At 42.8% G+C, this 14,961-nt stretch overlaps 1 protein-coding gene and 1 long non-coding RNA gene across 2 annotated transcripts in view; one reads left to right on the forward strand and one right to left on the reverse strand.

Annotated features, from left to right (window-relative positions):
- The window catches only part of LOC308477426, a 314,602-nt gene that overhangs the window by 67,046 nt on the left and 232,595 nt on the right, over positions 1 to 14,961 (reverse strand). The gene's annotated exons all lie outside the window — the stretch shown is intronic.
- On the forward strand, positions 823 to 10,076 carry LOC308477417 (glutathione S-transferase omega-1-like). The gene is made up of 6 exons (XM_081005947.1): positions 823 to 979; positions 3,175 to 3,283; positions 4,289 to 4,511; positions 5,818 to 5,919; positions 6,691 to 6,797; positions 9,615 to 10,076. Exons 1-6 carry the CDS (start codon positions 862 to 864, stop codon positions 9,766 to 9,768), a joined length of 813 nt encoding a protein of 270 aa, XP_080862073.1. The 5' UTR covers positions 823 to 861; the 3' UTR covers positions 9,769 to 10,076.

The raw sequence follows: 14,961 nt of genomic DNA on the forward strand, positions 1-14,961 counted from the left end.
TTTGGTTGCAGTGTATATGTACTTTCAGGGTGGAATTGCTCTTTGCCCCAGTGCAGGGAACTTGAGTTGAGAATGTAAATCATTAGCTAAAGTGGTGTCTCAGGTTACGAACAGTTTCAGGTTAAGAATGGACCTCCGGAACGAATTAAGTACGTAACCAGAGGTACCACTGTACACATAATGTCTCTGTTTTCAGCTCAGAGTCCTTTCCACAGGTCAGTTACATTTGGTATGAGACACGACTTGGGGTTTCAATGAATATTGGGGATGAGAATCAAGTACTCCACTTTGAGCGCCTTGGATAAACGGCGGGCTATGAATGCATAAATAAAAAATATTGATTTCAGTGTAAGTGGAGGTAGGACTTTAGCTGAAGCACCTTTAGGCTGGAAACCTAAAGCCCCACTGCTATTCATATCCACTCAGCGTTATGTCCAGGGCTGGATTTAGGTTTGATGAGGCCCTAAGGTACTGAAGGTAATGGGGCCCTTTATATGTCCAGCTGTCCTTTGTCAACAACAAATTGTCCCCGTTTTTTGTGTTGAAGCTATATGGTAGTTTATAGACCTAATAGGTATCTAAAGCCATTTGCCACTGCTGCTGTATGTAGGTTTTATTTTATTTGTTTTTTTATCTTATATTTTGGAAATGTACATCCAGATTTTTCCCCCCCCTTTAAATTTTTTTGGGGCCGACAAGAGAGTGTAGCCCTAAGCTATACATAGCTTGTTTAGCTTATGCGTGAATCCAACACTGGTATGTCCAGGCGCTTTCAAGTGGCCAAGTTCTGAGGCAGCTTCTATAACGGAATCGTCGCAGAATAACGAAGGGGGCGGAGTCGGTCGATCTTGGGATCAAGGGATGTGGGCGGAGACAGTCGGCCGACTTCGGGGAGGTTCCCTTTCTTCGGTGTCCGTCACTTGCCTGCTGACTACACCAGGGAGAATGTCTGGGGAATTCGCTAGGAGCTTAGGAAAAGGTGAGAGGGTTTGCTTCTTTCCCAAAGCATTGCATGCTCTATGCTTGCCTGTGCCTGTCGTTGTGGGGAGGATCGGGCCGCCTCTTTTCCTTGTGGCGCCCCTCCGACGCCCAGCAAATACTAATTTTAGTGATTTCCCTCCATATTACGGCAAGGGAAAAAGGGGTGAAATTTCCCCCTTCTCTGAGCCCGCTCGTTACCACCCCACCCGCTGATGTGTTTTAAAATAAGAATAATAAGTAATGCCAAGCTGCGTTTATTTAACGCCACGTGATTTGCTGCGGCGCATACGTTCAGAGGCACGTATACGAAGAGAGGGAGGGGAGGATTTCCTGGGACTATTTTTGAAATTATAACGTTTCAAAATGGACTCTTTCCTTGAAACTCTGTGTAAAGCAAATCTCCGAAGCAGCTCGCCACGAACTTCACTAAAAGCGACGTGCATTTTAAAAAATAAACGCTCCCCAAAACAGTTTGCATGGCGGCGTGTCACTCCTCTGGTTTCCTCATTTAATTAAAAACACACACACACAACGATCGTGAGCTCGCTCTCTCCTCTGAGCTACGTCTGATGTGAGACGCGCGTTGCTGTTTGTGCACAGTACTGCATGTGAAAAATAGGATTGGCGTTGATGACTTTAATTTGCCTCAGGTCACCTTCTCCACCTGCACTCTGGACAATTTGCACTGATAATTGTATTGGTAACATGACTATTTAATTTGCACGCCTTTTAAAGGTCTGTTCAGGTGTTGGTGTAGCTTCCTAAACCTCTTGCCTAGCCGCTGCTGGTAATGAGCTAACTGAGGGTGCAGTGTAATACCAGAAGTGGGTTTTGTAGTAAGTAGCTACTTTCCCAGTTGGCAAATTCTCCAGATGCATATTTTGCTAGACCCAGAAGAGTCTGTTGTGATCTTCCGTGCTGTGACCCTACACCAGACCCCAATTCATTCATGGGACGCTTTTCAATTGGCACTGAAGGCAAGATGCTGATTAAACTGGTGAGGGAAGTGTTGTGCCACACACTTTTTCTCTTAATAAACCATGGGTCTTTATGGGGTAGCTGCAGCTTGTTCTTGTAAGAAATACAACTGCAGAACAACTTGCACATTGTAGGAGTCCTTCAATGAGTTTTGATGATTTGTAGACCTGTTACTCCTATAAAGAAAGAGCACCCTGTTAAAATCATGAGATGGGGTTGTAAGAGCTCATGAAACCTCAAAAAGCAGCACTCTTGTGTCCTAGAACATGATAATTTAAAGGATATCGTTATGGGGCATGCCCTGACTGGAAATAAATACATGTCCATCTGAAACTTTGGTAGATGCAAACAGTATTGAAAATGGGATGGCATATAACTGCCCTGATGTCGTCATGGCCACAGATCATCCTGAGTGAGCTATAGTCTCTTTCCTTTAGCCCAAGTCCGTGAAGTACATCCTTGGTTTGGGGAAGAGCATAAACTTAAGTGTCTTTCCCACACAACCTTCCTTCCTGGCTTGTGACTTTGTGTCTGCCTACATGCCCAAGTCTAGCAAGAAAGTTATGTGTGTGTTTCTTTGCTGCATACACAGAGAGAGATGGATGTGTTGAGACATGTTGGGACATTCATTTTGTTTCTTCCTGGCCCTGCAGTCATGCATGAATAGCGGTGAATGGGCCCCATAAGTCCATACCAGGTGGGGAAATGAGTACTGCAACGCTAAGCTTATGCTGCCAAATCTTTTGTTTTCGTTTTTTACAGCATATTCCTGCACATGTTTATTCAGTGATAAATCCCATTGAGTTCAATGGGGCTTACTCTCAGATAAGTGGATATAGGACTGCAGGCTTAAGCTCCAAAAAATGCAGAACAATTACAATGTACAAGCTGCTTACTTTGCAGCAATTCAGCTGAGTTCTGTGGAATTATTCTCACATCAGTAGCTTGGCATCCTCACACTCCTGTCGCCATTTACTTTCCTCTGCTAATTCATCTGAATTAAGATGTGAATCACGAGTGTGAAAAAAGCCTTTGGAATGACTGCAGGGTTATGAAAATGGAGCATATCAAATACCAGAGGAATTTATTTTTTGGAAGGCTCCCCTTTTTTCTCTCTGCTTCTTTGTTCTCTCTGCTTATGGTTTCTGTTCAGAAAAGGCTATAATTTTGCTAGTTCTGACCAGAATGACCTGTGTAAGTCTCTTTGTATTCCAGGAAGTTCTGCTCCAGGGCCTGTGCCGGAGGGAGTGATCCGTCTGTACAGTATGCGCTACTGCCCTTTTGCACAGAGAACAAGGCTAGTCCTCAGAGCCAAAGGAATCAAGTAAGATCAGTCAATCAGTCATTTTACTTGTATGCCACCTTTCCAAAAACTAAAAACGTAACAAAAGTAGTTGTAAACAATAAATGAAACATCAAAAAGTACACAACCAAATAGAACAATTTCCACATAAATCATAAGATCAAAAATATACAGAAATTAACAGCAATGGCCACACCCAACAACTCCCCGAAACAATACTCCAGCCCCCAGATCAAATGAACCTTCTCTCTAATTTCACATAGTCCTAATTTTATTGTATTGTAATTGTTTTTAACCACCTTTGGGGCTGAAAACTGGCAGATGTTCACTGCATATCAAGCTTTATGGGAGTTGCCTTCCAATTGACACAGGGTGTGTTTCTACGCACCCATGCACTCCACCCAGAAAGTGTGCGCCACAGCATGAGGCAGTGGAATGTGGAGATTCCCATTTTGACCCCGTGATGTTTTTGCATCCAACAAGAGGAGGAGGTGGTGCTGCCGAAAGAACCCTTTGATGAGTGCTAGAATGGAGTCCATGGTCTGGAGCAGGCATCAGCAAACTTTTTCAGCAGGGGGCTGGTCCACTGTCCCTCAGACCTTGGGGGGCGGACGGCGGACTATATTTTGAAGGGGAAAAAATGAATGAATTCCTATGCCCCACAAATAACCCAGAGATGCATTTTAAATAAAAGGACACATTCTACTCATGTAAAAACACGCTGCTTCCCGGACCATCCGCGGGCCGGATTTAGAAGGTGATTTGGGCCGGATCCGGCCCCCAGGCCTTAGTTTGCCTACCCATGGTCTGGATCAATCCCAGAGGCCAGTGGTTCCCCATTTGTCATCTAGACCCCTTGCCTTCTAGTTCCTAATGGTTAGAGGGCTGGATCTGGAGTTCTGTAACCATGTAGCCTATATGAAACAACCTTAGGTGATTTCAATAACATAGCAGAAGTTGACTCTAACTGTAACAGGCAAGTTGGCAAAATAACCTTGCTGTGTTTTTCCATGTCATACGTTTTAGTCATGAAATTGTCAATATCAACTTGAAAAACAAGCCAGACTGGTTTTTTGAGAAAAGCCCATTCGGATTGGTACCTGTGCTAGAGACCAGCAAGGGCCAGTTGATCTATGAGTCTCCAATCACTTGTGAGTATTTGGATGAAGCGTATCCAGAGAAGAAGCTGTATCCTGCAGATCCTTATGAGAAAGCTTATCAGAAGATGCTCTTGGAACAGTTCTCCAAGGTGTGTACAGAGGAGTAACGGGAAACTCATTTCAGTGTGTGGTATGAAAATAACACTTGATAAGGCATTGTTATGATTACAGGCAGTCTGCTAGGCAACACCACTGCCCTATTTTAAACATGTGCCTGAAAGCAAAAAGTGAGATCTGCAAACAAAACATTTGTGGAAGAAAGACAGTAGTTTTAAAGTTACTGGACAATGTGACCTAATGCTGGGTGTTACTAGGAACTGGTTGCTACAAAGAGTTTTAGTGTGTTGACATGCCACTTATGACATCCTGCACAGATCCTGGTACAAGATGACAGGACCAGGCTGGTATAACTGAGAAAGTGGGTTTTTGTAGACTAGGGACAACAGAGGAAACACTGGTGAATGTGGAACATACAGACAGGGTAAGGTGGCTGCTATATGTTGTCCCAACATTAAAAAGTATAGAAGCAAAAAGTATAGAAGGACTAAAGTATAGAAGCAAAGCGGAACTGCTAATGTACTGTGTAGCTTTGCTTTTCCTTTGAGCTTACTTGGAATTCTACATTAAACCAGGGTTATTCTGGATGCTGAGTGGAAGGGGTGTGTGTTGATATCTGGTACGATCTTCTGGGTTGTTTCACATTCTCCTTCATTGAGAGATGCTTTCTGTGGGTTTATCTCCCTTGGTTTGTGTTTCCTCCTCTCCATCTTAAACCCATTCACTTCTATGACAACAAAATTCATTAGAATTTTTTAAATAAGGCGTCTGAGGAACACATCCAATCTCCTGTAGCATCACACAATGGAAAGTTGCCCTGTGTTAACTAAAATGGACATGTTTCTCTGTCTGTAGTATGCAATTAAATGTGTGAAAGAGAAAGGTGTGAATCTCAATAGGTAACCAAATTGTTTAGAGGAGGAAAACAACTCGTTTAGGCATCTTTATAGCAGGGGTGGTGAGCTTGTGGCCCTCTTATTGGACTCTTAACACCCATCACATTGGCTGGAGCTGATAGGATTTGGAATCCAGTGACACCTGGAGGTCCACAGGTTCCTCATTCCTGCTTCATACTAATGGAAAGATGGTGTGGATGGATGTTCTACCAAGGTGAAAGGACTCCTCTACAGTTCAGAACAGTTGGCCAGCGGAAGCCATGCTGGGCTGCAACTTACACCCTCTTACTGACAGGGCTTTATGAGGACGAGCTGTCTACTGCTGTAAATTTAGTCATGGTAGAATTACCTCTCGTTCTTAGCATGCATTTATGTTCCTTGAATTAAAATGCTAAGCACTTTTCTGCACCTTGGTAACATGGCAATCTCTGCTTTTGCTTAGCTAACTCCTCTGTGTCACAAGTATTTGCTGGCCGTCAGGAGTGGAGACAATGCGTCTGCAGTGAAGAATGAGCTCCGAGAAAGGCTTCTGAAACTTGAAGAGGTGAGAGTTGGGGGCATTGCTCCAAGGAAAGCTATACATTAACTTGATTGTGGGGGAGAGAGGTTCTGCTTTTCCATTCCACACAAAAGGTCTCTTCTATTTTCCAACTAAATTCAAGCATTATGTCCTTGGGCAACTCTTCTACTCCATTACTAGGCTGAAGAGATCTGTTGAACCTGTGCTAGGGAACATATTGCTCTGTTCTCTGTATCTTATTTCCATAGCTGTACTTCATGCAATGAAAGTCTAATATTTTGATCCTCCGCATCCCACACAAGGGCTCATTGAAACTTGTGACTCTTCCACATAATTTAGTTTTGGGATTACATACTCTGAGCAGACTCTAGTGCTGCCCACTAGAGGGAGCCATGTTCATATCTTTATTGATGGATTTGTTTCTGTCTGATAAGAGGGATTTTCAAACCAAGAGTGTTTCCAGACAGAGCTCCTAGGGCTTTCCAGTGGTTCCAGTTTTGCTTTCTGCGGAATCTGGAATTGCAGCCAAAAATTTCTTAAAATCCAGCTGCACAACCCACTTTGGTCTGTGATCTATTGTGCAGTCTACAAGGGACCAGTACAGGTTAAAATCTCCACACAGGTCTGCAACATAGGGGTAGAAGTTCTGAAACTACTGAGCTCTGTGTAACAAGGTGCTGTCTGTTATATATGCAGCCCCTTTCCCCTTCCTCACTCTAGATTTCAGTTTCTGCAAGTTCTCTTGGTATACTGTGCTTTTTATGTAGGAATGTCATGTGTCTCTTTCCCTTTTAGATTCTAGTAAACCGCAAGACTAAGTATTTCGGTGGGAACACTGTTTCCATGATCGACTATCTGATCTGGCCTTGGTTTGAGCGTATGGAGCCCTACGAGTTATATGAGTAAGCCCTTTGAATCATTTGTACCTCTCACATTTGAGTACCATTCTCCAGCTACATTCCTTCCCTTGTCCCTTCGCCAATGGGCACCATTGATAGGGGAGAGCTGCTGCCATTTGTTCTGGTTCATCTGTAATCTGCAAGGCAAGGGGTGTCTGGCAGAAGTGAAGTGGGTGTGGAAGAGGAGGAGAATCATTCTTCTCACTTGAAAATGCACATTTGACTCACTTGAATGTATGTTTCTGGAGTGATTCCTTCTGATCTATACTAGTATTTACTGGCAGATTCAGTTCTGTTCAATTTGAATTCGATCAAGACAATTGGTTTCTTTTCTCACTACAGATAATGGCCACACTTGGATGATCATTCCTCTGATTAATAAGTCCAATGTATGAACAGCCCTTTTGGCTGTATGCACAGCCCCTTTGTCTTCCCCATGCAAGCAAAGTATTCTGTTAACCACAGCTTCCCAGTTCAGGGAGGAAAAAACTAGTTAAGAGCTTCAGAACAAGTTTGGATACTAAATGTACTTCAAACCGTGGTTTAGAAACTTACCTTGTTCTAATGCTGTTAACTGTGGTTTCTCATTTTGTCCAAACTGAGAAACTGTAGTTAACAGAAAATTACCTGGTTGTGTTGGCTGTTGCTGCAAAGGGAAGAGTGAAGAAGCTAACTGCTTGGTCAAAAGGCTTGCTCATCTTTTGCCTTGTTAAGCTGAGATGTGATATATTTGGATCTCGTGAGTAATAACACCTGCATGTTTCACGAGGCTGATGAAGCTTCTACCACAATCTGTCAGGCTCTAGTGGCACCTTAATGGAGTTTTTGTTGTTGTTGCTTTAACTGATGCAGCCGCTCCTGCACATATTTTTTTTAAAAAACATTTTTTAATGTAACGTAACAGTTTAGGTAGTGCACAAGGAACTTGTGATTACTGTGGGAGGATTAAAATTCTCCTTAGAAACATTGCCGAGGCTAAATGTTATCAAACTATGCCGCAAGGTGTCCAGAGGGTAATTAGAGGAGGATCAGACTCCTCTGATGATTTGCCTTTTCTCTGCTCTCCTTGAAGAGTCCAGGGTCAGGCTCGGTGCTCTGGGATTTCTGAGAAATTCCCTTTGTATTATACTTGTACAGTAAATGAGATAATAGGAGTTCAGGTTTTACTTTCTTTTCTTTGGCATAATGTCAGGTTTAGATCTGACTTCAAAGACATCTCAGGTGCACACAGTGTATAGGATTATCATCCTATGAAAGATTTGTATACAGTGGTGCCTCGCAAGACAAAATTAATCCGTTCTGCAAGTCTCTTCGTCTTGAGGTTCGTCTTGAGGTGCGAAGCACGGCTATTAACGGCTTAGCGGCTATTAACGGCTTAGCGGCTTTAAGAAAAAGGAAACAAACTCGCAAGAACTCGCAAGACGTTTCGTCTTGCGAAGCAAGCCCATAGGGAAATTCGTCTTGCGGAACGACTCAAAAAACGGAAAACTCTTTCGTCTTGCGCGTCTTTCGTGTTGCAAGGCATTCGTCTTGCGAGGCACCACTGTACTTTTCCTTTAAAAAAATGGAATGATGAGTTGACTAAGGGCAGGATAGGAACATAGGGAGCTGACTTATACTGAGTCAGGCAGTTGGTCCATCTTAGTATTTCCTACACTTACTGGCAGTGGCTCTCAAATGATTTCAGACAGGGGTCTGTCACAGCCCTACCTGGAGGTGCCAGGAGTTGAAAACAGTGGTACCTCAGGTTACAGACGCTTCAGGTTACAGATGCTTCAGGTTAGACTCTGCTAACCCAGAAACAGTACCTTGGGTTAAGAACTTTGCTTCAAGATGAGAACAGAAATTGTGCAGTGGCACCAGCGGGAGGCCCCATTAGCTAAAGTGGTACCTCGGGTTAAGAATGGTTTCAAGTTAAGAACGGACCTCCAAAACGAATTAAGTTCTTAACCCGAGGTACCACTGTATTGGACCATCTGCATGCAGAACATCATGCGCTACCGCAGAGCTATGGCCCTCCTACAGTTAAGCTTGTGGAGCCACCTTCAGGTAGCAGGCTTTTTCCATTTCTAGGTTCTAGACAGCTGCACTATACATCCCATACCAGTTTGGCTCTGTAGCACACAACTAGGAAGGAGATGTGGGTGTTGTTTTTTTCTGAGCCACTCCGGAGAAGAAGACTATGCATAGTTTCTAGCTGTGCTGGCCAAATGGAACTTCCAGATGCTGGGAGTAAACAGGGGACCACTCCTTCATACCCTGCTTGTGGGTATCCAGAATCCTCTGGCTGGCAAATGGAAGTAGAAACTTAATGTAGCATGGCTCTTGGTCCAGCAGTATAGTTCTTGCCATGGAAAGTGTGCTATTTCAGGCTGCATTGCCTGTGGGCTGATCTCTCGGCCAAATAGCTTGGAAAAACCCCTCTAATTCAAACTGTTGGAATCGGGAAGTGCTGAAACGACACACCTGCTCTCCAAATCTAGAGCAGTGCAGCAGTGCCCCCTATCTATTTTGAAGCATCTCATCATTTCTAAGGAAGCCAAGCATAATGGATGTCAAAAACCTCTCTTCTTCCAACAGAGCTAAATGCAGACAGCTTAGTAGTTTGGAAGCTGCCTTATACAGAAGTAGACCAACGATGCATTGAGCTTAATATTGTATTCTACACTGTCTGGCAGCAGCTCTCTGGAGTTTCAGAAGTATGCCAGGGTTTGAATTTGGGACCTTCTGCATTCAAAACATGCGCTCTACCGGAGACCTTTTGCAGACAAACCACCATAGATGTAGGCTTCACAGTGACTTTTTTCATTTTCTCTGCAGCTGTTTGGACCACACACCAGAGCTAAAACACTGGGTTGAAGCCATGAGGCTGGATCCGGCTGTCAAGGCTACAGTAAACGACGCTCAGACATACAAAGGCTTCCTGGAGCTCTATCTGAAGAACAGCCACGAGGCCTGCGACTACGGCCTCTGAAAATTAGTGGAGGGAAGCCTTTTCAATAGTTGGAAAAGGAAGATGGAGCTACTGCCATCACACGCAGAGCTGGTACCTGCACTGCACTGTCCACTATTGGTTTGGTTCCTGTGTTTGATGTACAGTAGGGATATGGCTGTGCTGAAGTGACAGGCCACCTGCAAAAAATAAGGCTTTCTTTTCCAAAGGGTGATGTTCAGAATTTGCCTAACTTTGTTTGCCCACCAAAGTTGTAATGTCTTTTTCCTCAGGTAGGCATGTGTACTGGCTCTGCTGCTGTTCTGAAATAAACACACTTTATAAACATACAGGCGTTTCCTGTTACTTTTCCTTGCTGCTCCACAGGAGAGGCTAAGTCGCTGGAGATGTTAGTGTGCAAGTAAAATATACTGCTGTGCATTCTAGGCTGAGCTTTGCTGTGCCTTTGAAAAGTTCAGGATGCACCCTAGGAAGCAAGCTATGTTGCTGTTTTTATTTTAATTGTGGAAACAAAAAATTTATCATATAAAAAAATCCATACATATTTCCCCCATACGTAGGAAGCTGCTTATACAGTCAGACCTCTGGTCCGTCAAGCTCAGAAGTCTACACAGGTTGGCAATGACTTTCTAGATGGATCTTTCCCAGCCCTGCCTGGAGATGTCAGGAATTGAACCTGGATCTTTTGGCATGCAAGGGATGTGCTCTACCACTGAGCGACAGCCCATCCTCTTTACTATTCAGATAACGTGGCATAAGTATAGAATTTGGGCAAGCTGGCAACCTTATGCAAAGCAGCACTTGTACTTGCCAACTTAAATAGATGAGGGGTCTTGTATGAACAGCTTTACATCATGTAGGGATATTATTCAACCAGCCCTGAAGGCAGCCCTGTTTAGGGAAGCTTTTAATGTTTAACAGGCCATTGTATTTTAATATTTTGTTGGAAGCTGCCCAGAGTGGCTGGGGAAACCCAGCCAGTTGGGCGGGGTATAAATTTATTATTATTATTATTATTATTATTATTATTATTATTATTATTACTGCTGCCTTTCCATCTAGCAGAGGTACAGCTCTTGGCTATTTTTCAGCTGTTCTACATTGTCCACACTCTGCCCCAGTTACTTGCAATTTTCCATTTGCATGTAGAACCAGCCAACCTGGGCTTGAATCCAATTATTGGGTGAACAGAACAACTGCCAGTCATGTTAACAGAGCTTACCCTCTCTCCTCCTCCTCTCCCCTGTGACCCAATCTGCTCTGGGGATTCTCCTGACCCTCTAGAGAAGATTTAGGGGCAGTGCAGTAGTTGTTCCACAAACAATGACTGAGATTCAACCTCTGTGCTGTACATTGCAGCTTGGTTCCATGGCTGGTTCTAGCTGTAAGTAGCCAACCAAAAAAGTGTAACAATGCACAATTCTCAAGGCTGTTAAGGCAACAGCAGTGGGTGCTGCATCAGAAAAGGATATTATCCCAGAAGTCATGTCTTCATGGACAAATACCACATGTGGGCAGCTGCTGTTGTCATCTTAGAAGTTTTTGGCAGTTCCACAGTAAACAGTAAATAATTGGAACAAGTGGTATATACTACTCTGTCATTTACCAGTTAGTGCCAGCCATTATCCTGGGTCCTTTACAAGAGGCAAGGAATAGCAATGGTAGAAGATAAAATAAAAGATTTTTTGAATGATTGTATGTTGTGTGGACTCTGCTTAAATTAGAATCGGCATAAAACATGCCCAATTGCAGATTTACTTACTGAACAACGCACATTCTCTTATTCTTGGGAAGATAGTGAGCTATAGCTGAAAGGATGCAAAGTAAGAAAATGAGCAATTTCCCCTTTTTCTTTGGTTACACAACGCCTTTGCCACTGGTGGATTTCCATTAATAATACATAAAGCATAAATCTTATTCAGGTCACCTTGAGGATGAATGCATACATTACAGGCATACAATGGAGGCTGCTTGCTTTTTCTTTTTCTTTTTTAATGATGGAATGGAAATATCACTTAACTCTTCCTGAGGCACCCCCAAGCACCTTTCTGTCAGGTTGACAGCTGCCATTTGAAATGACTTTAAACTAGTCTTTGCAGGTGGCAGCTGTCCTGTGTATTCAGCGTCAAAATCCAGTGCAGGCCGTACTGGATTCCTGCAAAGAGAGTCTCCCATTTCTGCCATGAGTTCCTCCTTCAACGGCAACCTAGGCATGTTCCAGAACATTCACAAGACTGGACATCCAGAAAGAAGCAAAGCCTATTAGCTGGTCTGAGTAGCACTGCTATGTACTGCTTTGTCAGAAAAGTCTGACTGCTTTCCATGAGGCTTACCAAGCAAGTATGCACTCAGTCGAAATGTTAGTATTACCCTTCCCCAAAATGTTTTTCTGCTCATGCAGAAGGTTTAGGAAGGTAAGTATAGTATGTATACTTCAAATTGTTTTAACCAGTCTGGTTTGCTTGCTGAGTAAGACATTTTTAATACCTTGCATTTTGGAGACTAAATGTAAATGTCTGTGTTTTTAAAGTCTTACTAAAGCATCAGTTTAATTAAACCCCTCACGAGTGCTTGATAACGACCTAGATAAGGATAGCAACTCTTGTGGAAACGCATAACCCCAAAAAGTGTCATACTATAAACATTCAGATTTTGTGTTTCCTCAGAGAGCTTTGTTTCAAGACCAGCAAAACTGGAAATACTGCTGACTGAGAAAGAAGAGAGATTTTTCCACTTCAACCATGTAATTACTTAAAATAAAATAACTGAAGTCGCAATGGGTTGTTTAATAGGCCTATTAACTGGAGCCACTATTTTACAAGGAGTCAATTATATAGCACGTTGACAAGAATGGAAGAAACATTAAAAATTTAAAAGTGCAGAAGCTGCCTAGAAAAAGAACACTACAAGGAGGAAGGTATTACAGTGAGGTGTCTGACACCTTTTTATGGCTTCCCTGGACTTGTCATTTTTCAAAACCCATTTTCCAGACCTTTACTCTTTTTTTAAAAAAAAGGTAGAGAGGTTTTAACCGTTTCTTCCATCTTCTGCTTAAGTTTTTTACATTATATAAATTGTTTTTTTCAGTCATGGATTTATGTCCTTATAGTGTGGGCCAAAAGGAGCACATTACACTTGGTTTGATATTTCAGCACTTCTACTAGGGACTGGAGTTGCTCAGCTTTCACTGTCCCTAAAGTCGGTCAGATAACAAATAAGCATTTGCACAGAGTCAGTGAAATAACCATTGGGCTGATTTAAAAAGAAGTGTGTGGGCAGGGCTTTTTTTCCCAGCCAGAACTTGTGTTCATGGTAAGTTCTGTTACCTCTTTTTCTAGAAAAATAGCACTGTGTGAGCAAGCTCTTTCCGGTAGAATGTGTAACTAGCCTACCTGCTGAAATGCACTTTTTTGGCCCATTATTATTATTATTATTATTATTAGCCCCATCTGCACTACACATTTAAAACAGTGCCATTCCAAAGAATCATGGGAACTGTAGTTTGTCAAGGTAATTGAGAGTTGTTAGAAGGCCCCTGTTCCCCTCATAGAGCTACAATTCCCCGAGTGGTTTAATAATCTTCCCAGGATAATCTTGAGAATTGTAGCTCCATGAAAGGAACTGGCAGAAGACAGAGTTTAATGAAAATACAGATGTCAGAAAGCTCTCTTTCCAGCTAGAATCATAAATGTGCATAAGAACTGCATAAACATACTGGTACTATATGCACCTATGGTTCCTTCCACCTGGAGACCCGCTTGCAAAGGCATTGCTGGTCCATGAACAAAGCACAAATGGTATGTTGTTGTTTTCTGGGAGTGGGGCAGGGGCATAATTTGATCCCTATATTCTCCCTCCTAATAACTAATTAAACAGAGATTTGTGGTGGCAGGAACCATGTTCTCTGTGTGTCATTTGAGTGGACCTACACTGCTACACGGGCATGCAGGTAATGTCCAGGAGAGCAGTGCTTTATTATATAAGATGAAAATTCTGCCTATCATCACGTTTGGTTCTTTTATGAACCTATATGGTGGTCGTACTTCTGTTTATCCAGCAATCAAGTTCTCCGTTCAGGAGACCATTCCTAAAACAAAAACAACAAACCCCGCCCCCCCACTGCAGTACTGTTGGCATTTAACGATTGCTATTAGAACACAGCGTGTTCCGTCTAAGAAGTAGCAGCGTAGCAATGCAGCCTGGGCACTAGGGAATAGTAGCAGCAGCAGTAGTAAAGTTTACTTCCTAAGTGATAACTGCCATTTCCAAAGCCCTTTTCCAGAAAAGAACAAAACCTGGCACATGTTCAGAATCGCAGCAGATACAAATGCAAGGTGGAAAGCAGCAAAGGAAGACCCAGTGGCTCATCTAATCCAGCACCCTGTTCTCTCAGTGGCTAATCGGATGCCTGCGGAAAACCCACAAGGAGGACCCAAGGCCAAGAGCACTCTCGCCTCCAGTGGATCCCTGGTATTCAGAAGAATTGCTGTTTCCAAATGTGGAGCCAGAGCCCAGCCACTATAACTAGTAGCACCTTTGCCTTTCAAAAGGATCCTTTTTTTAAAAAACCCATACCTGAATTTTTGTCCTTTTCCCCATTACACCAAACATATGGATACCAATCCAGGATGTCATCTTTGTAGAAGAACCTGAATTTCAGGAAATTTTAAAACATATGGTCATTCTTTCATTTTGTTGAGAACAGCAGTTTATTGCTGTGGTCTGCCTGTGACACTTAACATGTAAAAATAAACCAGAGTGTGTGCAACGCATCATAAACTCAGATCCCTGGCACCAAGGTAATGATCTGTTTAGGCCAGTGGTTAATCTAACAGTTCTGGAAAATATTCTTGCCAGTTAGGTCTGGTGCTATTGGAGAGAAATACGAAAAAGGTATTTTAGTGGTGTGTCAAGTCTTAAAAGTAATAGTAGCTGGAAATGTAGAAAAGGCATGCTCAAATACCCTGCATGATGCTTGCATCATTGGATGGCTTTTTGTAGGTATTCCCATTGGTTCATAGATATGAATATATTTCACTGGAGGTGGACAGAAATTCTAGATCCTCTCCAGGGGCTCAGGATGTGAAAGTATGTAGAGACTATCTAGATAGTTGCAGGAAGCTCTACTGAACTGGTATTTCTGCGACTTATTTCTGCATTTGCTTAATAGTTTAGGACAAAATAAAAGAATTCCCTTCACAGTGGGTGACTGAT

Source organism: Podarcis pityusensis, assembly GCF_964106645.2.
Source record: "Podarcis pityusensis genome assembly, chromosome: 5".
Lineage (NCBI taxonomy): Eukaryota > Metazoa > Chordata > Lepidosauria > Squamata > Lacertidae > Podarcis > Podarcis pityusensis.

Bases quoted from the DNA above. Each gene is read 5' to 3' on its own strand.
- LOC308477417 (XM_081005947.1), top strand. From the start codon at position 862: ATGTGGGCGGAGACAGTCGGCCGACTTCGGGGAGGTTCCCTTTCTTCG. The intron at 5,920-6,690 runs GTGAGAGTTGGG...TTTCCCTTTTAG, and splicing joins GGCTTCTGAAACTTGAAGAG to ATTCTAGTAAACCGCAAGAC. The intron at 6,798-9,614 runs GTAAGCCCTTTG...TTTTCTCTGCAG, and splicing joins GAGCCCTACGAGTTATATGA to CTGTTTGGACCACACACCAG.